Source organism: Pempheris klunzingeri, chromosome 16 (genome assembly GCF_042242105.1).
Source record: "Pempheris klunzingeri isolate RE-2024b chromosome 16, fPemKlu1.hap1, whole genome shotgun sequence".
Lineage (NCBI taxonomy): Eukaryota > Metazoa > Chordata > Actinopteri > Acropomatiformes > Pempheridae > Pempheris > Pempheris klunzingeri.
Window position 1 is genome coordinate 3,348,379 of NC_092027.1, and position 26,029 is coordinate 3,374,407.

The 26,029-nt window shown below is 40.5% G+C and overlaps 4 protein-coding genes across 4 annotated transcripts; all 4 read left to right on the forward strand.

The window, feature by feature from the left end:
- The first annotated feature begins 492 nt into the window (after nucleotides 1–492).
- Nucleotides 493–4,568, forward strand: LOC139216078 (major histocompatibility complex class I-related gene protein-like). Its single transcript, XM_070847134.1, has 6 exons — nucleotides 493–1,054; nucleotides 1,192–1,461; nucleotides 1,946–2,224; nucleotides 2,689–2,991; nucleotides 3,304–3,595; nucleotides 3,852–4,568. The coding sequence occupies exons 1-5, from the start codon at nucleotides 1,006–1,008 to the stop codon at nucleotides 3,435–3,437; spliced, it is 1,035 nt and encodes a 344-aa protein (XP_070703235.1). The 5' UTR covers nucleotides 493–1,005; the 3' UTR covers nucleotides 3,438–3,595; nucleotides 3,852–4,568.
- Nucleotides 4,569–8,647: 4,079 nt separating this feature from the next.
- LOC139215706 (major histocompatibility complex class I-related gene protein-like) lies at nucleotides 8,648–13,319 on the forward strand. Its single transcript, XM_070846751.1, has 5 exons — nucleotides 8,648–8,727; nucleotides 11,470–11,736; nucleotides 12,144–12,422; nucleotides 12,499–12,798; nucleotides 13,108–13,319. The coding sequence occupies exons 1-5, from the start codon at nucleotides 8,679–8,681 to the stop codon at nucleotides 13,290–13,292; spliced, it is 1,080 nt and encodes a 359-aa protein (XP_070702852.1). The 5' UTR covers nucleotides 8,648–8,678; the 3' UTR covers nucleotides 13,293–13,319.
- Nucleotides 13,320–15,673: 2,354 nt separating this feature from the next.
- Nucleotides 15,674–18,881, forward strand: LOC139215704 (major histocompatibility complex class I-related gene protein-like). The gene is made up of 5 exons (XM_070846749.1): nucleotides 15,674–16,187; nucleotides 16,325–16,594; nucleotides 17,079–17,357; nucleotides 17,812–18,114; nucleotides 18,427–18,881. The coding sequence occupies exons 1-5, from the start codon at nucleotides 16,139–16,141 to the stop codon at nucleotides 18,558–18,560; spliced, it is 1,035 nt and encodes a 344-aa protein (XP_070702850.1). The 5' UTR covers nucleotides 15,674–16,138; the 3' UTR covers nucleotides 18,561–18,881.
- Nucleotides 18,882–19,603: 722 nt separating this feature from the next.
- LOC139215705 (major histocompatibility complex class I-related gene protein-like) lies at nucleotides 19,604–25,772 on the forward strand. Its single transcript, XM_070846750.1, has 6 exons — nucleotides 19,604–19,683; nucleotides 22,482–22,748; nucleotides 23,391–23,669; nucleotides 23,836–24,132; nucleotides 24,494–24,604; nucleotides 25,056–25,772. The coding sequence occupies exons 1-6, from the start codon at nucleotides 19,635–19,637 to the stop codon at nucleotides 25,118–25,120; spliced, it is 1,068 nt and encodes a 355-aa protein (XP_070702851.1). The 5' UTR covers nucleotides 19,604–19,634; the 3' UTR covers nucleotides 25,121–25,772.
- Nucleotides 25,773–26,029: the final 257 nt, after the last annotated feature.

Consider the following 26,029-nt stretch of genomic DNA (forward strand, 5'->3'; position numbering starts at 1 on the left):
ATGCCTCAGGAAACACTGAGACACAGATAACTGTGCAATAAGGCAAAAACTACAATTACTTCTAGTACAATGCATGTGTCTCCATTATCACTGTCATTTGCCTTTATTATATATTTAAGTAGTTACAATGGTCGCGTTTAGTTAATCATATCTGTGCATAATTGCATGAGCACAATAATGTCACTGTGCTGTCATCATGATTGCACTTAAGCAGCAGAAATGAGAAGTCCCTTCATTTTCCCCTTGACATGTTGAAAGAAAATACTGCAATCGACCACAGGAAATGATGTTTTAACTTTATTGAAATTAAAAACATGCTGACAGCTCTGATGGTCCAGGTTTCCAGAGGACAAATGATTTAAGAGAAGTTACGAACTACAGAATCTGAATCATCATTTACAAAAAAAAGCACTAAAGGCCAGATTCTGCTTTTCTGTCTCTTCCTCAGGCCACATTCCCACTTCCCCAAACCAAACCATTGCCATTCTCCTTCCACCCTCACATTTTCTCCTGTCATTGCAAATCTGTCCTGCATCTCATTCCCCTCACCTGAGTCCCCCCTGCATCTCCCCTCCTGCTCCCCACTCCCTCATCAGCCAGCCACTCACCACATGTCCTCCTGACAAACAGAAGAAAAAAGGTTTTACTATTTAAGCAACTGGGATGTAAGAAACATATCAAAAAGCTTTTGTTTCTGAAAAATGTTATTAATGTGTCAACTTTGACGAGTCAATCTTTTCCCTCAGTGGCCACAAAGATGCTGTTTGGTGGCTTTAAAATGAAAGTGTGTTCAAAGGTGTTTTCAAAGGATCCAAAGAAAATATTAGAAAAGTGTGAGATGGTTTTCCTTTTTTTATCAAGTGAAACAGGACACCCCCCCACACCCCACCCAAATTTCACACAGTTCCCTAATTTAGTTCAGACAGAGTAGAAACTCTGCCACATTGGACGGAGGACATAACCGCCAACCCTGCTCCTTGACCCAAACATCTTCATCTAAATAAAATGAAAAAGTTATTTTTGTTGCTTGTCTTTTGTGACGTTTCATCACCAGGTGAGATCACATTTTACAGCAGACTCTGAATAACTGAACAGAACTGAACAACTGAATAAGACTATATGATTTCACAGAGTCATACTGAGTACATCGTATTAATAATGATATTTATGTAAACCTTGTTTGTCCTGCAGTGAAACACTCCCTGAAGTACTACGTCACTGCATCTTCTGGAGTCCCAAACTTCCCAGAGTTTGTGGCTGCTGCAGTGGTTGATGAAATTGTTGTTGGTTACTGCGACAGCAACAAAAAGATTGTAGAACCAAAACTGGACTCTGGAAAGAAGTACTTTGAAAAAGATCCTCAGCGGTTGGAGTGGTACAATCGAGAGTGTGCTGAGATTCAGCCTAACTTCTTCAAAGCCATGATTAACAGTTTGAAGCAGCGCTTCAACCAAAGTGGAGGTACAGTCTATGCTATGTTATATTTCACATTTTACTGCCAAACTGTTCAGCACCTTGGTTGTTGTTAAGGTGATCCTCTTCAGGGCTGTTGAACAGTTATATTTCTGCCACTTTCCAACATCTGATGCTTTTAAAAAGCCAGTGGGAGCAAACACTGCTGTGCTGGGATTCATTTTTTGTATATAGTGTTTTCATTTATATATTTTGACAACACATCCTTTTTGTGCAGGAATATAACAAAGGTTATCATAAACCTTAAGTTGTGGGGCGACACACACTAGTGTGACTTTGTGTCTAAAGTTTATACAGTTTGGTGTGTACAGAATGAAAGACAACAAAATCATTAAAAAAAAGTTTTAACACTCTTTGAAATAAAATGTGCACTGATTAAATGCTCTTGAATCATAAATACACCACAAGACTTTCCACTGGAGACCTCATCTGTACTTCATTGTTAATTACAGTCTCTGTTTCTGTCTCTCAGCCATCCACATCATACAGAGGACGAATGGCTGTGAGTGGGATGATGAGACTGGAGACGTTAACGCTTTTATGCAGTTTGGTTACGGTGGAGAAGACTTCATAGCATTTGACCTGAACACGTTGACGTGGATCGCCCCGAACCCACAGGCTGTCATCACCAAACACAGATGGGATGCTGAGAAAGCTGAACTAAAACACCATGAGATATACCTCACTCAGATTTTTCCTCAGTGGCTGAAGAAGTATTTGGGCTTTCTCAAGAGCTCTCTGCTGAGAACAGGTAGCAACACGTGACCCGATGTTCATACAGCCTCTTCAGGCTGAACTTCCAGTGTGATATCACTCCAGTCTGACGTTACTTTCTTCCCTCCTCAATTAGATGAGACATTTTTGGGTGCTATTACATTATATATAAATAGGGAGCTTCTCTCATGGTCATGTTGCATTGACATGTTTCTGGACAAAGAAAGGGATTACAATTTTGTGTTGTGACAAATGGAGGATCATTTATATTATTTAGCTTTTTTTCTACATGCTTGCAAAGGAGGTGAGTCACTGTGCGTAACAATGTGATATCTTTCAGCTCGTTTCACACGTCTTTAATTGGGTCTTTTTATCTATTTCAGAATTAGATTTTTTTTTCATCATTGACTTGCTTCATCTTTGTCCATCTTTGGTTTCCTTCTGTTTGCCCTTAATTATCTTTCTCTACTAAGGTCCCCCACCCTCTCTCTCTCCCTCCAGACCTTCCCAAAGTGTCTCTCCTCCAGAAGTCTCCCTCCTCTCCAGTCACCTGCCACGCTACAGGTTTCTACCCTAACGCAGCCATGATGTTCTGGAGGAAAGATGGAGAGGAGCATCATGAGGACGTGACCCTCGGAGAGATCCTCCCCAACAACGATGGATCCTTCCAGACGAGCGTTGACCTCAAACTTTCATCAATCACACCTGAAGACTGGAGCAGGTACGACTGTGTGTTTCGGCTCTCTGGTGTGAAGGACGACATCGTCACCAAACTGGACAAAGCAGTGATCAGGACCAACGAAGGTAAGACTGAGAGTAAAGGGTCCTGATTGGGACTGTATGTCTGTGGTTTGTTGAGTATTTTAGATTTTGGCAATAATGAAACCTGCAAAACCTGCTTTTATTCCATTGAAGTGTTTAAGTTACATGTTTTATTTGTTTATGATGTATTCATTCATTCATTTAAGGGTCAGTGTCTTTCAAGTCCAACACACTGGGGGTTTAATATGTCTTTAGAGACACACATGTATGTGTGAATAGATCATTGGATGGATGTACTTCTGTTCTAACCTGCTTCATCTGTGCTGGTCTTCATTTTTTGTTCCTGTTCAACAGAGAAGCCCACAGACATGACCACCCCCATTTCTGCTGCTGTGGCTGTTCTCGCTCTCCTCCTCATCGCTGCCACTGGATTCATCATTTACAAAAGGAAGCAGGCTGAGAGAGCTAGGCAAAGATTAGCTCATTAATTGACCTTAATTTAGTCTTTAAGTCAATTCTGACACATCCGTTTCTCCACTCCACAACTTGAAGCGCTGTAAGAGCCTGAGAGTCATGATAATATGACAACACCATGATGAGGTGGGAGAGATGTGCTAAGAAAAGAAGCAAAGGTTGAAACAGAAGGGTAAATAATGTATTTATTTAGAAATGTACTTTTCAGTTTGACACAGTAGAAGAGACAATCACTGTTAACAAAAGATATTCTGGCTCTTACAACTGTTCTACTGAAATCATGTGTCTTGTTTTGCAGCTAAATGCCTGCAAATATTTAATTTCAGCTGATCTGACTCACACTTTATGATGCAAATTAAAAAAGAGTTTTAAACTCAAGACTGTAGTCTATATTTACTGTCTGTAAAAGTTTGTTTCTGACCTTACAGCTCCTGACAGCAGCACTGAGCTCTCTGAAGATGAACCCAGACATCTGATGGATGAACACACGTAGTGACTCACTTCATGAGGGAAAAATAAAAAATACTTCATACTGGTAAAAACACTTTAGTAGGAATAATATACATGTGCTTGATATGTATATGTTAAAATTCAGTACAAATATAGAGCTGATGTTTTAGATCATTTTATAAAAGACTGTTTTGTGATCAGATGTTTTCATGAACCTTTATTTTAAGATTCATTTACATTGATGCAATAATGTGTTTCCTATTCATGTTTCAAAGCACACTAAATGAAATGTTAATGAAATGTTTTGATAATAACAATGAATATATAATGTTCACATGAAGGTGCCCATGAAGCCAGTTGGGCCAGCTAGCGTTCTTTATCCTGAGTAGATGTAGTGTAGATAATATAAGGCTTCGGGGTCAGAGGGCTCGGTAGATCTATGACGGTGCAGCCTGATACCAACTGCAGGGCCTGATGGGTCAAAGCATCATTTGGCATTGATTCTGGGTTTGTATTGGAATATATATATATACATATATCTCTTTTTCTATTTTTATATTTCTATTTATGTCTTGTGGTCTGTTATATAGGAGAGGTCAGACGAAATCTCATTGTACTTTGCTGTATGATGACAATAAGTCTGATTCTGACTCTGATGTACTGTTATGCTTCTCAATAAAGTCCCAACGTTCAAAGGTTTGTCTCTTTTTGCAAGTCCACATACTCATCAGTGACGGTAGTTGGAGTAACATGAATATTACCTGAGATCGATATCAGCGTCTGAGCAAAGTTAGCTGCCAGATAAGGTCAGCTGCACACAGATTCTTGTTGGTCTGTTATCTCAGTACAGGAGAGTTTAACAACCTACTTACTATTTGCAAAAACAATTTTTTTTGTTTTTCTTTAATTGATAGGTCAGTTAAGATGAATTTTGAGTCTTTTTCTGATGAGATGTGTTGTATTGAAGATCTTAAGTTGCTGGTGTTTTCTTAAGCTACAGTGTGTTCAGCCCTCTGGATATCATACAAATGGATCCAAGTGGACTCTGACCTGATGTATGAATCCTCACAAGAGAGGCATTTGTTTTTTAATGTGAAAATACAGATGAATTAATCAGCATCACATTTTGCTGTTGCCATTTGTTTGGGTCTGCTCGGGTCAACGGCATCTTAGCTTGGGTCTAATAATCCCAGAAGGGATCATGCAAAGTAAACCCATCATAAAGGTGAGTAGACTTTTCAGCAACAACACCAGACTAATACTATCAAACGCCTTCAGCATTTCACAGCAAGTGTCCACACCTCTATCACTCTGGCTCTGAGCAGCACAAAGGACACGTTTAGAAAGAAAGTGAAACAAATAATGAAGCAGAAAACTGAGACTCTGAGAACAACATACATGATGAAACGTGCAGATTCCCAGTAGTCAGCAGGGGTGGAGGTTACCACACATGAACTTTACTAGCAACACACAACAATACTAGAACTCTCTTACAGTATACTGTACAGAACTCATGTCTGTAGAGTGATTAGAGTACTAGAGTACTGTTTACTGTTTATTCCTGAATCTAAAGAGTTTAAACTTTATCAGTCAAACTTTGGTGGAAGTCTGATGATAAAGCTAACGTCAGGTTGTGAAAACAAAGAACACTACAATTGGACACCACCTGTGATTGGAAAACACTATGACTGATAAGTTGGACCGTTTGAGTTAGAATAGTTTTTTAAAAAACTCTGACTTCCATATGAAGGAACTAGAAGTGCTAAAATGTTTTAGGACTCATTCCTGCAGCACTCTACACACTGCTGGTGGAGCTACCACACAATGACAAATGTCTGCTGCCTATCCACTTGATGTGAGCACACACACTTTATCTGTTCTCCCACACTGACGTCCTGATGCCAGTTTATCCAACTGACAGCTGCTGGGAGTGATGCCTCACACAGTCTGTGTGTCCTTCCTTATGTAACCACTAGACGGCAACATAACCCTGAAAGGTCTCCACAGTGAGAGAAGTTACCAGAGACTCAAGCTGATTCTGCATTTTCACACCTCCAGCATTTCAGAGTGACTTCTGCAAATGTTGTACACTGTCAGTGACGTCGTGATGATGTTTTATGAGAAGGAGGTCAAGCAGAGACATGACCACAAAACACATTTATTTCATTTTAATTAAGGACAAATGTTGCATCTATCAAAGGAATATCTTGTTCACATCTTTACCACCACAACTCCCTCTGGAGTCTCTAGAAAATCTGGATCAGCTTTATTCACCACGTATGTGTAGGGAGGAGGAACTTCGCTGCGGTTTTTCCGGAGCTTTCATGGACTTGTGCAGAAACAGGCAAACAGGAAAACATGGACAACAAAGCTGAATAAAGTAAATATGAGCAAAAACACTAACAGGGTTATCACACAGAGACTGTCTGTGACCCTGTATGACAGATTCAAGTGTCCACCTGCGTGGGTAGAAAGTGTTCTTGGTTGTTTTGGCGTGCCGGGCCACAGGGGAGAAGTTGGAACAGGTTGTGATGGGTCTGCACCAATGTTTCCTGCTCGTTTCCTGACTCTGGACCTGTGTAAGTCCTGGATGGAGGGCAGGTCTGCAGTCCTGACAGTCTGTTGTCCAGTTTTTATCAGATGACTTCTGTCCCTAATAGTGCAGAAAAAATAGTAATTTAGCAAGTCTTTCTCCTTTCCAACAAAACACACATCCTTCACTATTGTAATCAAAGAGAAAGAGAGCCACAGTTGTTCTGCACTGTAGATTAATGGCCAATGTACTGCCTGAGAGTTATTAGGCACAGCAAGGCTTGTTGCTACTTTGCTAAAGAAGCAAAGGTTGAAACAGAAGGGTAAATAATGTATTTATTTAGAAATGTACTTTTCAGTTTGACACAGTAGAAGAGACAATCACTGTTAACAAAAGATATTCTGGCTCTTACAACTGTTCTACTGAAATCATGTGTCTTGTTTTGCAGCTAAATGCCTGCAAATAAAAACAGTGCAGCACCTTCATTAACAGCAGCTTCCCTTGCTTGTCTTTCCTCCTCTAACTGAACTGATGGTGAACAGTACACACACTTGTCTGTGCAGGTTGTTTCTGGAGTCTGCCTGATATGAAACTTTAATTTAGCAAAGTCTGCACTCTGCCCTCCAACTATCAGTTATATTAAAATGTGTCCAGATTAAAAATACAACGTTTTCTGTCGCTCATGTTTCTCACCTGTCCTGCTGCAGTCTGACTGTAGCAGTGCTCTCTCTAGTCTCTCTCTAGTCTCTCTCTAGTCTCTCTCTAGTCTCTCTCTAGTCTCTCTCTCTAGTCTCTCTCTAGTCTCTCTCTCTTGTCTCTCTCTAGTCTCTCTCTTGTCTCTCTCTCTAGTCTCTCTCTAGTCTCTCTCTCTAGTCTCTCTCTAGTCTCTCTCTTGTCTCTCTCTTGTCTCTCTCTAGTCTCTCTCTAGTCTCTCTCTAGTCTCTCTCTAGTCTCTCTCTCTAGTCTCTCTCTAGTCTCTCTCTAGTCTCTCTCTTGTCTCTCTCTTGTCTCTCTCTAGTCTCTCTCTCTAGTCTCTCTCTAGTCTCTCTCTTGTCTCTCTCTTGTCTCTCTCTAGTCTCTCTCTCTAGTCTCTCTCTAGTCTCTCTCTAGTCTCTCTCTAGTCTCTCTCTCTAGTCTCTCTCTAGTCTCTCTCTAGTCTCTCTCTTGTCTCTCTCTTGTCTCTCTCTAGTCTCTCTCTCTTGTCTCTCTCTAGTCTCTCTCTCTTGTCTCTCTCTAGTCTCTCTCTCTTGTCTCTCCCTCTTGTCTCCCTCTTGTCTCTCTCTAGTCTCTCTCTCTTGTCTCTCTCTAGTCTCTCCCTCTTGTCTCCCTCTTGTCTCTCTCTAGTCTCTCTCTCTTGTCTCTCTCTAGTCTCTCCCTCTTGTCTCTCTCTTGTCTCTCTCTAGTCTCTCTCTCTTGTCTCTCTCTAGTCTCTCTCTCTTGTCTCTCTCTAGTCTCTCCCTCTTGTCGCCCTCTTGTCTCTCTCTCTAGTCTCTCTCTCTAGTCTCTCTCTAGTCTCTCTCTAGTCTCTCTCTCTTGTCTCTCTCTAGTCTCTCCCTCTTGTCTCCCTCTTGTCTCTCTCTAGTCTCTCTCTCTTGTCTCTCTCTAGTCTCTCCCTCTTGTCTCTCTCTAGTCTCTCTCTCTTGTCTCTCTCTAGTCTCTCTCTCTTGTCTCTCTCTAGTCTCTCCCTCTTGTCGCCCTCTTGTCTCTCTCTCTAGTCTCTCTCTCTAGTCTCCCTCTTGTCTCTCTCTAGTCTCTCTCTTGTCTCCCTCTTGTCTCCCTCTTGTCTCCCTCTAGTCTCTCTCTTGTCTCTCTCTTGTCTCTCTCTAGTCTCTCTCTTGTCTCCCTCTTGTCTCCCTCTTGTCTCTCTCTTGTCTCCCTCTTGTCTCTCTCTAGTCTCTCTCTTGTCTCTCTCTAGTCTCCCTCTAGTCTCTCTCTTGTCTCTCTCTAGTCTCTCTCTAGTCTCTCTCTCTTGTCTCTCTCTAGTCTCTCTCTCTTGTGCTCACTGCTCTGTGTGTCTGTAAAATCAGAGGCTTTGATTCTTGTGAACGAGTCGCTCTCGTGACTCATCCAGTGACTCCGCTCCCTGGCCAATCAGTGGCCTGCAGTCTGGTGACGTCACGTTGTCAGAACTATATAGCTCGCTTGGAGCCCCTGCAGGACAGGTAGTAACACAGTGCCTGGTACCAGGTACTATCACCTGGTGGAAACACAACAAAAGAGCGGCTCTAAGAAGCGGATCGTTCGTGACCGACGCATCACTACTAGAAACAAGATGAAGAAGGCTTTTGTGCTGCTGGTCCTGAGTCACTTTGCATCAACAGGTAAGATGTTACAACCTGTAAAAGTCGTTTTGTTTGGCCTCAATCCTGCGCCACACTCTCACAGGAGTTATAGTTTCACTTTCACTTTTTAGTCACACTGATCTCACAATAATGCCACTGACATTATTATTATTATTATTCTTATTATTAAAAGTCGATGCATGACAAAACTATGCACATATGTGCTTTAGTTTAATTGACTTTAATTAAACTCGTGATCGTGGTGCAGAAAACTTTTGTGGTTAAAGAAACCAACCTTGGCTGTTGCTTTTTTGATCAAACGCCCAATGCTGTCTTTTTAAAATGGCACCACCTATTTGTATTTGGGTGTAGCATAATCAAATGTCAGAACTGTATTACAGTAATTCCAACATATTGATCAAGGCTTCCTCAACAATAATTACATCAATATGCAATTACAAAATGAGCAAATCTCAAATAAGAGGTGTACGCTATCATTTCCTGTCTATTAGAAATGATTGTGGACTGGCCATCCTCATCACCAGCTACAACCAAACCAAATACTAGTTATGGGAATGGATCCATATTCTTTTTCAGCCCGTAGTCATTTAAATACTTTACTGTACGTATACATTCCCCACTATACAATTATAATATACATGGACAGAAATCCAAGAATAAGCATTTTTCATCATATTCATATTGTCACATTTATGTATGTATTTTATAGGAGGACTAAAAGAGCTTGCACACTGTTCAAGGTAGAGACATACAACAAATTACATTTACTGCATTTATTTTTTGTATGCATTTTATTTTTGATGAATCAATAGTGACAGACATAGTGCACTGAAAAGACTAATAAAAAGAATAATTGACTAAATTCCACACTGCATTGGGAGGAAAGGAAATTCTGTAACATAAAAGGTAAAGAAAAAGAACATTATTACTATATTGTTTCTCTTTTGTCACAAAAAGAAATGCATTCACTAGTTATTTAATTATTAAATAAAAATAATGTACAATATGAACGGTCAGTATCAGGGTGTCAATGAAACAGACAGAAAAAGCAAAATGAACAGATACCATGCTCCCCCAGCCAAATGATGACAGAGATAAGATGTGCTGGTAATCCTGGAGTCAGAAAGTGTCTCATGACAACACTGCTGGTTGTCAGGGACTGGAACATTTTTCAGCGTTCAATCTTGTTTCATAAATAAAATCTGTTTGTATTTTTTCATTCCTTGTCCAGTTTTTATCAGATGACTTCTGTCCCTAATAGTGCAGAAAAAATAGTAATTTAGCAAGTCTTTCTCCTTTCCAACAAAACACGTCCTTCACTATTGTAATCAAAGAGAAAGAGAGCACAGTCGTTCTGCACTGTAGATTAATGGCCAATGTACTGCCTGAGAGTTAGGGTTAGGGTCAGTTTCACATTTGAATGTGGACCCATTAGGCACAGCAAGGCTTGTTGCTACTTTAACTAGATATCATAAAAAGAAACTCCTTGTCTGCTATAAGAGTTGATAAGAGAATTAAGTATGTTTCATTACATTAAAGCTTTTAGAAGTATTTAACTGTGCCTATAAAACAAAACATCCTCACATGTGAATTATTATTTATTATAACAAACAGACCCACAGAGATTTGATGACCTGACCCCCTTGTAATTGAGTCTACACTGTGGGTTGTGGTATTGATATTTACTTTTGCAGATGATTTTGCAGTGAGTCGTGGTTGACTGAAAACACCACTGACTTGTCTTATCTCGTCCAAGTCTTGTGCTTCCTGATGGACACGTGTCATAAATCACATGAGCACTAGAGGCTCCTGTCAGACAAACAAGGCTCATTTTCACATCACTTTAGGTGTTTGAACAGACGACTGATCATGTCCTGTTTCTGTTGAGTGTAGCCTAGTTATCAGATAATGATTAGTGATGAGTTTTCTGCTTTTACTGCTGTTGAAGTTCAACAATACTCAATGATCACTAGTCAATAATGGAGAAGATAAGATGTTCCTTTATTAGTCCAACGACAGGGACATTTATTTATATGTTGCATGTAAAACATGAATTATGAAGTAAGAAGAAACCATAGCTGTTAAATAAATGTAGTGGAGTAAAAAATACAATATTTGATGCAGAAATGTGGTGGAGTAGAAGTGGCATAGAAGATATTACTTTAATACAAGTACAAGTACTTTGAGTTCAGTGCTCATGTAATTTATTTTGTCACATTCAACCACTGCATCTATGCATCAGTAAATGTGAGCAAGTGAACACTGATGAGCTTCAGTGGTGGAGGAGGTGGTGAGATCATTTACTGAAAGTAAAAGCTGCATTAGAAAGAATACTGCATCACCAGTAAAAAGTAAAAGTCCTGCATTAAAACAGCAGTCTGTTTGGAAAATATAGATAAACTTTCAAAAGTAAAGGTCCTCAAAGTAAAGAAGAATCAATCATATTCTATAAACTGATGAAATGACATATGTGGTGTCTCCAGCTGTCACATTAGTGGAGAGCAGTAGTTCAGTGGACTTAGACTGAGACGGTCTTTATTGATCCCCCATAGGGGGAAATTCACATGTTACAGCAGCAACAAGTAATAGAAACAAGAAATAAAGAAAACAACAGTAGAAAATAAGCAATAGTAAATAAATATGTTGTAATGATAAATGAATATTTACACTATGGACATAAATGTACATGTATGAGACAGGAATATGAAATGAATGGAATGATAACGTGACAATGATGTAAAAAACCTTTTTGTCCCACAGTGAAACACTCCATGAAGTATTTCTTCACTGAATCCTCTGGAGTCCCAGACTTCCCAGAGTTTGTGGGTGTTGCACTGGTTGATGAAGTCCAGGTGGGCCACTGTGACAGCAACATCAGGAGAGTAGAATTCAAACTGGACTGGGTGAAGAAAATAGTAGATGACGATCCACATCTCTTGGAGTGGCACTCTCAAGAGTGTATAACCCATCACTACTTCTTGAAACACTTCAGAGAGAGCTTAAAGCAGCGCTTAAACAAAACTGGAGGTACGGTATATAACATGTAACATATCACTTTATGTGTGCACACACTCACAGTGCCTGTACATATGTGTTTTATTCATGTACTTGTACATTCTTGCGTCTGAAAGGTGCTACACAAATAAATGTGCCTTGCCTTTATCCTTAATGAAGCCTCCTTTCAGAGTCTTCCTCTGTTTTCTCAGTTTACAGTAGTACAAGGGTTAAGATAGTAGTAGAGTGTCAATTATATACAAAGATAACCAGCAATGGGAAGAGGGTCGATGTTCTGTTTTTGTTGTTTCTTGTATAGTTTAATCATTCGTACAATAAAATCAAACTTGTGAAGTTATGTAAAGCGTGTGGTGTGATATCAGCCACTAATAACTGACTCTCACTCTGACATAGTGCAGTCTCTGTCTCTCCCTCCTCAGATATCAGCATTGTCCAGCAGATGGCCGGCTGCGAATGGGACGATGAAACCGGAGAGGTTGTCAGTTTCAATCAGTATAGTTATGATGGAGAAGACTTCATAGCTCTGGACCTGAAGACAATGACTTGGATTGCTCCAAAACCACAGGCCGTCCTCACCAAACACAAGTGGGACAGTGAAAGGGCTCAATTGAACTTCATTAAAATCTACCTCACTGAGCAAATTCCTGAGTGGCTGAAGAAGGGTTTGGACTATGGGAAGAGCTTTCTGCTGAGAACAGGTAGAGTAACATTACAATGAACATGAACCACATGTAGAGATACACTGTATGTAATTCTCTGTCTCTCTCCCTACAGACCTTCCCAAAGTGTCTCTCCTCCAGAAGTCTCCCTCCTCTCCAGTCACCTGCCACGCTACAGGTTTCTACCCTAACGCAGCCATGATGTTCTGGAGGAAAGGTGGAGAGGAGCATCATGAGGGCGTGACCCTCGGAGAGATCCTCCCCAACAACGATGGATCCTTCCAGACGAGCGTTGACCTGAAAGCACCAGGAGCATCTGAAGACTGGGGGAGCTACGAATGTGTGTTTCAGCTCTCTGGTTTGAAGGACGACATCGTCACCAAACTGGACAAAGCAGTGATCAGGACCAACTGGGGTAAGACAGGAATCTGGACTTCACAGTGACTGTGTATTAAACAGAGATAACGTCTGTGCAGTTAACACTGAGATCTTCTTTATAGGCCTATACTGTTAGTCCTGTGTTAGCGATATGAAGCGTTTACATCAGCACAGGGGTAACAAATGCAAGTATTAAAGGAAACCAAAACTGCTTCTGTGCTCACTTAAATACCTTTTGTTCCACACCTGCTTTTTCACATCATTATCTCCATGTAGTTGAACTATAAGTGGCTCCAATATCAGGTCCATCCAGTATTATAGTGTTCATGTTTTGTTTTGCCTCCAGTTTCTCCCTCTGAGCTTTCTGCTGGTCCTGTCATCGGAGTTGTTGTAGGACTACTGCTCCTCCTGGCACTCTGCATCGCAGGACTCTTCAACTGGAAAAGGAACAACCATGGCAACGGAGAAAGATGCTTCTGCTCGTCACGAAGCCATTTTCATTCCACTGTCTCAGCACAGATGTCAGACTAGGAGATCCATCCATCCATTCTCTATACCGCTTATCCGTCAGGGTCGCAGGGGAGCTGGAGCCAATCCCAGCTGACTTCGGGTGAAAGGCGGGAGTGACCAGCTGGCTGCATGGGTCACTGACTCCCTCACGGACAGACCCCAGTATGTGAGACTGCAGGACAGTGTGTCTGATGTGGTGGTTTGCAGCACAGGGGCCCCCCAGGGAACGGTACGGTCACCTTTCCTCTTCACCCTGTACACATCAGACTTCAGGTACGCTACAGACAGTTGTCACCTCCAGAAGTTCTCTGATGACACTGCCATCGTGGGGTGTGTGTCAGAGGGGAACGACTGTGAATACAGGACGGTCATCACGGACTTTGTCGACTGGTGTGGACGGAACAACCTCCTAGTCAACGCCAGCAAGACAAAAGAGATGGTGGTCGACTTCCACAAGAAACCCTCCATCACTGCACCAGTGAGCATCCAGGGACTTGGCATCGAGAGAGTGAGGACATACAAGTACCTGGGTGTTCACCTTAATAATAAACTGGACTGGACAGACAACACTGACTCTCTCTACAAGAGGGGTCAGAGTCGTCTATACCTGCTGAGGAGGCTAGGATCCTTTGGAGTGAGCAGACCACGCCTGAGGACCTTCTTCGAGACTGTGGTGGCATCTGTGGTTTCATATGCAGTGGTGTGTTGGGGAGGGGGGTGCTCTGAGCGGGACAAGAACAGGCTCAACAGACTAATTAAGAGAGCCGGCTCGGTCTGTGGCTGCCCCCTGGACCCCATAGAGGTGGTGGGAGAGAGGAGGACCTTGTCCAAACTGTCCTCCATCTTGGACAACACCTCCCACCCTCTGCATCAGACTGTGGGGGCCTTAAGCAGCTCCTTCAGTCACAGACTGATACACCCCAGGTGTAAGAAGGAGCGCTTCCGCAGGTCCTTCATCCCGACTGCAGTCAGACTGTACAATGCTGCATTATAGTCTGCTGCACCAACCACCACCACCACCTGTGCACTTTACTATAACATAAACTGTACAATAATTCTCACCCCACTTCACTTCACCCTGTTGTTGTTGTCTCTGTAATTACATTTTTTTGTGTACATAGGTTTTTACCACTGTATATATTATATTATATTCTGCTATTTAATTTTTCTAATTCTTAACTGTGTGCTTTTATTTTTTTTTGTCTGTCCCTTTGAGCTGCTGTAACAGCAAAGTTTCCCCACTGAGGGATCAATAAATAAATATCTTATCTTATCTTATCTTAAATAAAGGCAGAAACCAGTTCAATTAACGGGATGTTTCTATTTAACACAAAGAAGTGTTTTCTTTGTTGATCTTAAATGGTTTATTACTCTAATCTCTCACATGTATTTCAGCATTCAGAACTATGAGCTATGTATGTAACTATGTATACAACATCAGTATTATGTCAGTTTATATGTCGTTATGCCGTTTTTCTTGCCGAGCTTCAGACTCTTCCTCTTCTCAAACTTCTGTCATGGATGCAGCTCTTAACTGATCACAGTGAGTTCTTCATCCTGTCAGCTAAAATGTTTTCATTTTTGCTTCGTGCCTGGTTGTGCAGGAGACAGACGGACTTAGAACTGTAGGAATGAGAAAGCAGCTCAGTGAGAAACAGGTTTTAGTTTCCCATATCTACAGCTGTCAGTGACGTTTTCCTGCACACAGTCCAACATTTTTAACTTAAGGTCTAAGTTTAAATGATTCTTTAAAATTGCAGTTGTGTGCAGTTAATGTACATTAACAGTTTAATTGATTTTGCACAAAAAATAAATATTTTATGGATACCTCCAACTTATTTTGTCAGTTTTTAGCTGAATTTATGCCTCAGGAAACACTGAGACACAGATAACTGTGCAATAAGGCAAAAACTACAATTACTTCTAGTACAATGCATGTGTCTCCATTATCACTGTCATTTGCCTTTATTATATATTTAAGTAGTTACAATGGTCGCGTTTAGTTAATCATATCTGTGCATAATTGCATGAGCACAATAATGTCACTGTGCTGTCATCATGATTGCACTTAAGCAGCAGAAATGAGAAGTCCCTTCATTTTCCCCTTGACATGTTGAAAGAAAATACTGCAATCGACCACAGGAAATGATGTTTTAACTTTATTGAAATTAAAAACATGCTGACAGCTCTGATGGTCCAGGTTTCCAGAGGACAAATGATTTAAGAGAAGTTACGAACTACAGAATCTGAATCATCATTTACAAAAAAAAGCACTAAAGGCCAGATTCTGCTTTTCTGTCTCTTCCTCAGGCCACATTCCCACTTCCCCAAACCAAACCATTGCCATTCTCCTTCCACCCTCACATTTTCTCCTGTCATTGCAAATCTGTCCTGCATCTCATTCCCCTCACCTGAGTCCCCCCTGCATCTCCCCTCCTGCTCCCCACTCCCTCATCAGCCAGCCACTCACCACATGTCCTCCTGACAAACAGAAGAAAAAAGGTTTTACTATTTAAGCAACTGGGATGTAAGAAACATATCAAAAAGCTTTTGTTTCTGAAAAATGTTATTAATGTGTCAACTTTGACGAGTCAATCTTTTCCCTCAGTGGCCACAAAGATGCTGTTTGGTGGCTTTAAAATGAAAGTGTGTTCAAAGGTGTTTTCAAAGGATCCAAAGAAAATATTAGAAAAGTGTGAGATGGTTTTCCTTTTTTTATCAAGTGAAACAGGACACCCCCCCACACCCCACCCAAATTTCACACAGTTCCCTAATTTAGTTCAGACAGAGTAGAAACTCTGCCACATTGGACGGAGGACATAACCGCCAACCCTGCTCCTTGACCCAAACATCTTCATCTAAATAAAATGAAAAAGTTATTTTTGTTGCTTGTCTTTTGTGACGTTTCATCACCAGGTGAGATCACATTTTACAGCAGACTCTGAATAACTGAACAGAACTGAACAACTGAATAAGACTATATGATTTCACAGAGTCATACTGAGTACATCGTATTAATAATGATATTTATGTAAACCTTGTTTGTCCTGCAGTGAAACACTCCCTGAAGTACTACGTCACTGCATCTTCTGGAGTCCCAAACTTCCCAGAGTTTGTGGCTGCTGCAGTGGTTGATGAAATTGTGGTTGGTTACTGCGACAGCAACAAAAAGATTGTAGAACCAAAACTGGACTCTGGAAAGAAGTACTTTGAAAAAGATCCTCAGCGGTTGGAGTGGTACAATCGAGAGTGTGCTGAGATTCAGCCTAACTTCTTCAAAGCCATGATTAACAGTTTGAAGCAGCGCTTCAACCAAAGTGGAGGTACAGTCTATGCTATGTTATATTTCACATTTTACTGCCAAACTGTTCAGCACCTTGGTTGTTGTTAAGGTGATCCTCTTCAGGGCTGTTGAACAGTTATATTTCTGCCACTTTCCAACAACTGATGCTTTTAAAAAGCCAGTGGGAGCAAACACTGCTGTGCTGGGATTCATTTTTTGTATATAGTGTTTTCATTTATATATTTTGACAACACATCCTTTTTGTGCAGGAATATAACAAAGGTTATCATAAACCTTAAGTTGTGGGGCGACACACACTAGTGTGACTTTGTGTCTAAAGTTTATACAGTTTGGTGTGTACAGAATGAAAGACAACAAAATCATTAAAAAAAAGTTTTATCACTCTTTGAAATAAAATGTGCACTGATTAAATGCTCTTGAATCATAAATACACCACAAGACTTTCCACTGGAGACCTCATCTGTACATCGTTGTTAATTACAGTCTCTGTTTCTGTCTCTCAGCCATCCACATCATACAGAGGACCAATGGCTGTGAGTGGGATGATGAGACTGGAGACGTTAACGCTTTTATGCAGTTTGGTTACGGTGGAGAAGACTTCATAGCATTTGACCTGAACACGTTGACGTGGATCGCCCCGAACCCACAGGCTGTCATCACCAAACACAGATGGGATGCTGAGAGAGCTGAACTAAAACACCATGAGATATACCTCACTCAGATTTTTCCTCAGTGGCTGAAGAAGTATTTGGGCTTTCTCAAGAGCTCTCTGCTGAGAACAGGTAGCAACACGTGACCCGATGTTCATACAGCCTCTTCAGGCTGAACTTCCAGTGTGATATCACTCCAGTCTGACGTTACTTTCTTCCCTCCTCAATTAGATGAGACATTTTTGGGTGCTATTACATTATATATAAATAGGGAGCTTCTCTCATGGTCATGTTGCATTGACATGTTTCTGGACAAAGAAAGGGATTACAATTTTGTGTTGTGACAAATGGAGGATCATTTATATTATTTAGATTTTTTTCTACATGCTTGCAAAGGAGGTGAGTCACTGTGCGTAACAATGTGATGTCTTTCAGCTCGTTTCACACGTCTTTAATTGGGTCTTTTTATCTATTTCAGAATTAGATTTTTTTTTCATCATTGACTTGCTTCATCTTTGGTTTCCTTCTGTTTGCCCTTAATTATCTTTCTCTACTAAGGTCCCCCACCCTCTCTCTCTCCCTCCAGACCTTCCCAAAGTGTCTCTCCTCCAGAAGTCTCCCTCCTCTCCAGTCACCTGCCACGCTACAGGTTTCTACCCTAACGCAGCCATGATGTTCTGGAGGAAAGATGGAGAGGAGCATCATGAGGGCGTGACCCTCGGAGAGATCCTCCCCAACAACGATGGATCCTTCCAGACGAGCGTTGACCTCAAACTTTCATCAATCACACCTGAAGACTGGAGCAGGTACGACTGTGTGTTTCGGCTCTCTGGTGTGAAGGACGACATCGTCACCAAACTGGACAAAGCAGTGATCAGGACCAACGAAGGTAAGACTGAGAGTAAAGGGTCCTGATTGGGACTGTATGTCTGTGGTTTGTTGAGTAATTTAGATTTTGGCAATAATGAAACCTGCAAAACCTGCTTTTATTCCATTGAAGTGTTTAAGTTACATGTTTTATTTGTTTATGATGTATTCATTCATTCATTTAAGGGTCAGTGTCTTTCAAGTCCAACACACTGGGGGTTTAATATGTCTTTAGAGACACACATGTATGTGTGAATAGATCATTGGATGGATGTACTTCTGTTCTAACCTGCTTCATCTGTGCTGGTCCTCATTTTTTGTTCCTGTTCAACAGAGAAGCCCACTGACATGACCACCCCCATTTCTGCTGCTGTGGCTGTTCTCGCTCTCCTCCTCATCGCTGCCACTGGATTCATCATTTACAAAAGGAAGCAGGCTGAGAGAGCTAGGCAAAGATTAGCTCATTAATTGACCTTAATTTGAAATGCTTTCATTCTGATTGCAAAATTGATCCGTTTCTCCACTCCACAACTTGAAGCGCTGTAAGAGCCTGAGAGTCATGATAATATGACAACACCATGATGAGGTGGGAGAGATGTGCTAAGAAAAGAAGCAAAGGTTGAAACAGAAGGGTAAATAATGTATTTATTTAGAAATGTACTTTTCAGTTTGACAGAGTAGAAGAGACAATCACTGTTAACAAAAGATATTCTGGCTCTTACAACTGTTCTACTGAAATCATGTGTCTTGTTTTGCAGCTAAATGCCTGCAAATAAAAACAGTGCAGCACCTTCATTAACAGCAGCTTCCCTTGCTTGTCTTTCCTCCTCTAACTGAACTGATGGTGAACAGTACACACACTTGTCTGTGCAGGTTGTTTCTGGAGTCTGCCTGATATGAAACTTTAATTTAGCAAAGTCTGCACTCTGCCCTCCAACTATCAGTTATATTAAAATGTGTCCAGATTAAAAATACAACGTTTTCTGTCGCTCATGTTTCTCACCTGTCCTGCTGCAGTCTGACTGTAGCAGTGCTCTCTCTAGTCTCTCTCTAGTCTCTCTCTAGTCTCTCTCTCTAGTCTCTCTCTAGTCTCTCTCTTGTCTCTCTCTAGTCTCTCTCTCTAGTCTCTCTCTAGTCTCTCTCTAGTCTCTCTCTTGTCTCTCTCTAGTCTCTCTCTCTAGTCTCCCTCTAGTCTCTCTCTAGTCTCTCTCTCTTGTCTCTCTCTAGTCTCTCTCTTGTGCTCACTGCTCTGTGTGTCTGTAAAATCAGAGGCTTTGATTCTTGTGAACGAGTCGCTCTCGTGAATCATCCAGTGACGTCACTCCCTGGCCAATCAGTGGCCTGCAGTCTGGTGACGTCACATTGTCAGCTCGACTCAGCTCGCTTGGAGCCCCTGCAGAGGAGGTACTAAAACAGGTAACAGGTAAAACAGGCAACTAAACAGTGCCTGGTACCAGGAACTATCACCTGGTGGAAACACAACAAAAGAGCGGCTCTCAGAAGCGGATCGTTCGTGACCGACGCATCACTACTAGAAACAAGATGAAGAAGGCTTTTGTGCTGCTGGTCCTGAGTCACTTTGCATCAACAGGTAAGATGTTACAACCTGTAAAAGTCGTTTTGTTTGGCCTCGTTTTTTGTCTCTTTTTGTTTTTGTTTGTTATTATTATTATTCTTATTATTAAAAGTCGATGCATGACAAAACTATGCACATATGTGCTTTAGTTTAATTGACTTTAATTAAACTCGTGATCGTGGTGCAGAAAACTTTTGTGGTTAAAGAAACCAACCTTGGCTGTTGCTTTTTTGATCAAACGCCCAATGCTGTCTTTTTAAAATGGCACCACCTATTTGTATTTGGGTGTAGCATAATCAAATGTCAGAACTGTATTACAGTAATTCCAACATATTGATCAAGGCTTCCTCAACAATAATTACATCAATATGCAATTACAAAATGAGCAGATCTCAAATAAGAGGTGTACGCTATCATTTCCTGTCTATTAGAAATGATTGTGGACTGGCCATCCTCATCACCAGCTACAACCAAACCAAATACTAGTTATGGGAATGGATCCATATTCTTTTTCAGCACGTAGTCATTTAAATACTTTACTGTACGTATACATTCCCCACTATACAATTATAATATACATGGACAGAAATCCAAGAATAAGCATTTTTCATCATATTCATATTGTCACATTTATGTATGTATTTTATAGGAGGACTAAAAGAGCTTGCACACTGTTCAAGGTAGAGACATACAACAAATTACATTTACTGCATTTATCCAGAACCACACTGTGTTCAACCACACTGCCAGAACTTTTTCTTATCCTCACCTGTTCATTTTTTTCGCCTGTTAAAACCTGTTCCACCTGTTTGTTCTTGTGATGAGGATTTGATGAATCGATAGTGACAGACATAGTGCACTGAAAAGACATAATGTGGAATAATTGACTAAATTCCACACTGCACTGGGAGGAAAGGAAATGCTGTAACATAAAAGGTAAAGAAAAAGAACATTATTATTATATTGTTTCTCTTTTGTCCCAAAAAGAAATGCATTCATTAGTTATTTAATTATTAAATAAAAATAATGTGCAATATGAACGGTCAGTATCAGGGTGTCAATGAAACAGACAGAAAAAGCAAAATGAACAGATACCATGCTCCCCCAGCCAAATGATGACAGAGATAAGATGTGCTGGTAATCCTGGAGTCAGAAAGTGTCTCATGACAACACTGCTGGTTGTCAGGGACTGGAATTAAAGAGAAAGAGAGCCACAGTTGTTCTGCTCTGTAGATTAATGGCTAATGTAATGCCTGAGAGTTCATCTTAACTGCAGTGGGCAGATGTTTAAAGGAGGTGATGATCTTCATCCTGACTGTGTTACTCTGAACACTGTGACCACTGTTTGGTGAAGACAGAATCAGCCATGCCACCAAACTGGACACCAGGAAATGTTCTATGTACTACAGGTGTTGCAACAGTTTTGATTTGCTTCCAGAGCAGAAAGCAAAACTGACTTCCAGCCAGACAGTCACATCTCATCAAATGAGGAAACGGCTCTGGACATGTGTACCAGCTGGACTCGGTCCTTCAGCTTTTCTTTTTTATCGAGACAATATGAAGACGTTATTTATTCTGTTTCATTACATTAAAGCTTTTCTCTGTTGTGTCATGATGAACATCTTTAGAAGTATTTAACTGTGCCTATGAGTGTGAATTATTATTTATTATAACAAACAGACCCACAGAGATTTGATGACCTGATCCCCTTGTAATTGAGTCTACACTGTGGGTTGTGGTATTGATATTTACTTTTGCAGATGATTTTGCAGTGAGTCGTGGTTGACTGAAAACACCACTGACTTGTCTTATCTCGTCCAAGTCTTGTGCTTCCTGACAGACACGTGTCATAAATCACATGAGCACTAGAGGCCCCTGTCAGACAAACAAGGCTCATTTTCACATCACTTTAGGTGTTTGAACAGACGACTGATCATGTCCTGTTTCTGTTGAGTGTAGCCTAGTTATCAGATAATGATTAGTGATGAGTTTTCTGCTTTTACTGCTGTTGAAGTTCAACAATACTCAATGATCACTAGTCAATAATGGAGAAGATAATGCAAGATAAGATGTGCCTTTATTAGTCCAACAACAGGGACAAGAAGAAACCATAGCTGTTAAATAAATGTAGTGGAGTAAAAAATACAATATTTGATGCAGAAATGTGGTGGAGTAGAAGTGGCATAGAAGATATTACTTTAATACAAGTACAAGTACTTTGAGTTCAGTGCTCATGTAATGTATTTTGTCACATTCAACCACTGCATCTATGCATCAGTAAATGTGAGCAAGTGAACACTGATGAGCTTCAGTGGTGGAGGAGGTGGTGAGATCATTTACTGAAAGTAAAAGCTGCATTAGAAAGAATACTGCATCACCAGTAAAAAGTAAAAGTCCTGCATTAAAACAGCAGTCTGTTTGGAAAATATAGATAAACTTTCAAAAGTAAAGGTCCTCAAAGTAAAGAAGAATCAATCATATTCTATAAACTGATGAAATGACATATGTAGTGTCTCCAGCTGTCACATTAGTGGAGAGCAGTAGTTCAGTGGACTTAGACTGAGACGGTCTTTATTGATCCCCCATAGGGGGAAATTCACATGTTACAGCAGCAACAAGTAATAGAAACAAGAAATAAAGAAAACAACAGTAGAAAATAAGCAATAGTAAATAAATATGTTGAAATGATAAATGAATATTTACACTATGGACATAAATGTACATGTATGAGACAGGAATATGAAATGAATGGAATGATAACGTGACGACCCATCACACACACAATGATGTAAAAAAACCTTTTTGTCCCACAGTGAAACACTCCATGAAGTATGCCGTCACCGAATCCTCTGGAGTCCCAGACTTCCCAGAGTTTGTGGCTGTTCTGCTGGTTGATGAAGTCCAGGTGGGCCACTGTGACAGCAACATCAGGAGAGTAGAATTCAAACAGGACTGGGTGAAGAAAATAGAAGATGACGATGCACATTTCTTGGAGTGGCACTCTCAAGAGTGTTTAAACAGTCACTACTTCTTCAAACACTTCAGAGAGAGCTTAAAGCAGCGCTTAAACAAAACTGGAGGTACGGTATATAACATGTAACATATCACTTTATGTGTGCACACACTCACAGTGCCTGTACATATGTGTTTTATTCATGTACATCTTGATCTGGACATGTAATCATTCACACACCTGACTGATGCATACGGCCACAATATAAATAATATCATTTGGATCTGTGAGCTCAAATCATGTCATTGGTGCCTTTAATTCATGTGTTACTGCTACTATGATATCATTTTAGTGAACCACAGTTATTCCATTGGTCGTATCTTCTCTTAAGCTTTAACTTGTTATTTTCTTGAGCTTTTATTATCTTTTACATGCAATTTAATGTTGTTGTGCCTTCTGTCTGAAAGGTGCTACACAAATAAATGTGCCTTGCCTTTATCCTTAATGGAGCCTCCTTTGGAGTCTTCCTCTGTTTTCTCAGTTTACAGTAGTACAAGGGTTAAGATAGTAGTAGAGTGTCAATTATATACAAAGATAACCAGCAATGGGAAGAGGGTCGATGTTCTGTTTTTGTTGTTTCTTGTATAGTTTAATCATTCGTACAATAAAATCAAACTTGTGAAGTTATGTAAAGCGTGTGGTGTGATATCAGCCACTAATAACTGACTCTCACTCTGACGTAGTGCAGTCTCTGTCTCTCCCTCCTCAGATACCAGCATTGTCCAGCAGATGGGCGGCTGCGAATGGGACGATGAAACCGGAGAGGTTGTCAGTTTCAATCAGTATAGTTATGATGGAGAAGACTTCATAGCTCTGGACCTGAAGACAATGACTTGGATTGCTCCAAAACCACAGGCCGTCCTCACCAAACACAAGTGGGACAGTGAAAGGGCTCGATTGAACTTCAATAAAATCTACCTCACTGAGCACTTTCCTGAGTGGTTGAAGAAGATTTTGGACCATGGGAAGAGGTTTCTGCTGAGAACAGGTAGAGTAACATTACAATGAACATGAACCACATGTAGAGATACACTGTATGTAATTCATTGTTTCTCACTTTGTGTACATGTCTCTCTCTCTCTCTCTCTCTCTCTCTCTCTCTCTCTCTCTCTCTCTCTCTCTCTCTCTCTCTCTCTCTCTCTCTCTCCCTCCAGACCGTCCCAAAGTGTCTCTCCTCCAGAAGTCTCCCTCCTCTCCAGTCACCTGCCACGCTACAGGTTTCTACCCTAACGCAGCCATGATGTTCTGGAGGAAAGATGGAGAGGAGCATCATGAGGGTGTGACCCTCGGAGAGATCCTCCCCAACAACGATGGATCCTTCCAGACGAGTGCTGACCTGAAAGCACCAGGAGCATCTGAAGACTGGGGGAGCTACGAATGTGTGTTTCAGCTCTCTGGTGTCGAGGACATCGTCACCAAACTGGACAAAGCAGTGATCAGGACCAACGAGGGTAAGACTGAGAGTAAAGGGTCCTGATTGGGACTGTTGGGACCAATTTAGATGAATTCATCTTCCAAAAACTAATAGTGATTATTAATTACACCAGCTCAGAATAATATGGAACAAAGCCAATAATGAAACCTGCAAAACCTGCTTTTATTCCATTGAAGTGTTTAAGTTACATGTTTTATTTGTTTATGATGTATTCATTCATTCATTTAAGGGTCAGTGTCTTTCAAGTCCAACACACTGGGGGTTTAATATGTCTTTAGAGACACACATGTATGTGTGAATAGATCATTGGATGGATGTACTTCTGTTCTAACCTGCTTCATCTGTGCTGGTCTTCATTTTTTGTTCCTGTTCAACAGAGAAGCCCACTGACATGACCACCCCCATTTCTGCTGCTGTGGCTGTTCTCGCTCTCCTCCTCATCGCTGCCACTGGATTCATCATTTACAAAAGGAAGCAAGCTGAGAGAGGTAGGCAAAGATTAGCTCATTAATTGACCTTAATTTAGTCTTTAAGTCAATTCTGACACATCCGTTTCTCCACTCCACAACTTGAAGCGCTGTAAGAGCCTGAGAGTCATGATAATATGACAACACCATGATGAGGTGGGAGAGATGTGCTAAGAAAAGAAGCAAAGGTTGAAACAGAAGGGTAAATAATGTATTTATTTAGAAATGCACTTTTCAGTTTGACAGAGTAGAAGAGACAATCACTGTTAACAAAAGATATTCTGGCTCTTACAACTGTTCTACTGAAATCATGTGTCTTGTTTTGCAGCTAAATGCCTGCAAATAAAAACCTACTTTTATTTCATTTCAGCTGATCTGACTCACACTTTATGATGCAAATTAAAAAAGAGTTTTAAACTCAAGACTGTAGTCTATATTTACTGTCTGTAAAAGTTTGTTTCTGACCTTACAGCTCCTGACAGCAGCACTGAGCTCTCTGAAGATGAACCCAGACATCTGATGGATGAACACACGTAGTGACTCACTTCATGAGGGAAAAATAAAAAATACTTTATACTGGTAAAAACACTTTAGTAGGAATAATATACATGTGCTTGATATGTATATGTTAAAATTCAGTACAAATATAGAGCTGATGTTTTAAATCATTTTATAAAAGACTGTTTTGTGATCAGATGTTTTCATGAACCTTTATTTTAAGATTCATTTACATTGATGCAATAATGTGTTTCCTATTCATGTTTCAAAGCACAGTAAATGAAATGTTAATGAAATGTTTTGATAATAACAATGAATATATAATGTTCACATGAAGGTGCCCATGAAGCCAGTTGGGCCAGCTAGCGTTCTTTATCCTGAGTAGATGTAGTGTAGATAATATAAGGCTTCGGGGTCAGAGGGCTCGGTAGATCTATGACGGTGCAGCCTGATACCAACTGCAGGGCCTGATGGGTCAAAGCATCATTTGGCATCGATTCTGGGTTTGTATTGGAATATATATATATACATATATCTCTTTTTCTATTTTTCTATTTCTATTTATGTCTTGTGGTCTGTTATATAGGAGAGGTCAGACGAAATCTCATTGTACTTTGCTGTATGATGACAATAAGTCTGATTCTGACTCTGATGTACTGTTATGCTTCTCAATAAAGTCCCAACGTTCAAAGGTTTGTCTCTTTTTGCAAGTCCACATACTCATCAGTGACGGTAGTTGGAGTAACATGAATATTACCAGAGATCGATATCAGCGTCTGAGCAAAGTTAGCTGCCAGATAAGGTCAGCTGCACACAGATTCTTGTTGGTCTGTTATCTCAGTACAGGAGAGTTTAACAACCTACTTACTATTTGCAAAAACAATTTTTTTTGTTTTTCTTTAATTGATAGGTCAGTTAAGATGAATTTTGAGTCTTTTTCTGATGAGA

Excerpts from the sequence above, each read along its gene's own strand:
- LOC139215705 (XM_070846750.1), top strand. The coding sequence starts at position 19,635 with ATGAAGAAGGCTTTTGTGCTGCTGGTCCTGAGTCACTTTGCATCAACA. Across the intron at positions 23,670-23,835 it reads GAGGTTTCTGCTGAGAACAG|ACCGTCCCAAAGTGTCTCTC; the intron begins GTAGAGTAACAT and ends CTCTCCCTCCAG. Across the intron at positions 24,605-25,055 it reads AAGGAAGCAAGCTGAGAGAG|CTCCTGACAGCAGCACTGAG; the intron begins GTAGGCAAAGAT and ends CTGACCTTACAG.
- LOC139215706 (XM_070846751.1), top strand. The coding sequence starts at position 8,679 with ATGAAGAAGGCTTTTGTGCTGCTGGTCCTGAGTCACTTTGCATCAACA. Across the intron at positions 11,737-12,143 it reads GCGCTTAAACAAAACTGGAG|ATATCAGCATTGTCCAGCAG; the intron begins GTACGGTATATA and ends CTCCCTCCTCAG. Across the intron at positions 12,423-12,498 it reads GAGCTTTCTGCTGAGAACAG|ACCTTCCCAAAGTGTCTCTC; the intron begins GTAGAGTAACAT and ends CTCTCCCTACAG.
- LOC139216078 (XM_070847134.1), top strand. The coding sequence starts at position 1,006 with ATGAAAAAGTTATTTTTGTTGCTTGTCTTTTGTGACGTTTCATCACCA. Across the intron at positions 2,225-2,688 it reads GAGCTCTCTGCTGAGAACAG|ACCTTCCCAAAGTGTCTCTC; the intron begins GTAGCAACACGT and ends CTCTCCCTCCAG. Across the intron at positions 2,992-3,303 it reads AGTGATCAGGACCAACGAAG|AGAAGCCCACAGACATGACC; the intron begins GTAAGACTGAGA and ends CCTGTTCAACAG.
- LOC139215704 (XM_070846749.1), top strand. The coding sequence starts at position 16,139 with ATGAAAAAGTTATTTTTGTTGCTTGTCTTTTGTGACGTTTCATCACCA. Across the intron at positions 16,595-17,078 it reads GCGCTTCAACCAAAGTGGAG|CCATCCACATCATACAGAGG; the intron begins GTACAGTCTATG and ends TCTGTCTCTCAG. Across the intron at positions 17,358-17,811 it reads GAGCTCTCTGCTGAGAACAG|ACCTTCCCAAAGTGTCTCTC; the intron begins GTAGCAACACGT and ends CTCTCCCTCCAG.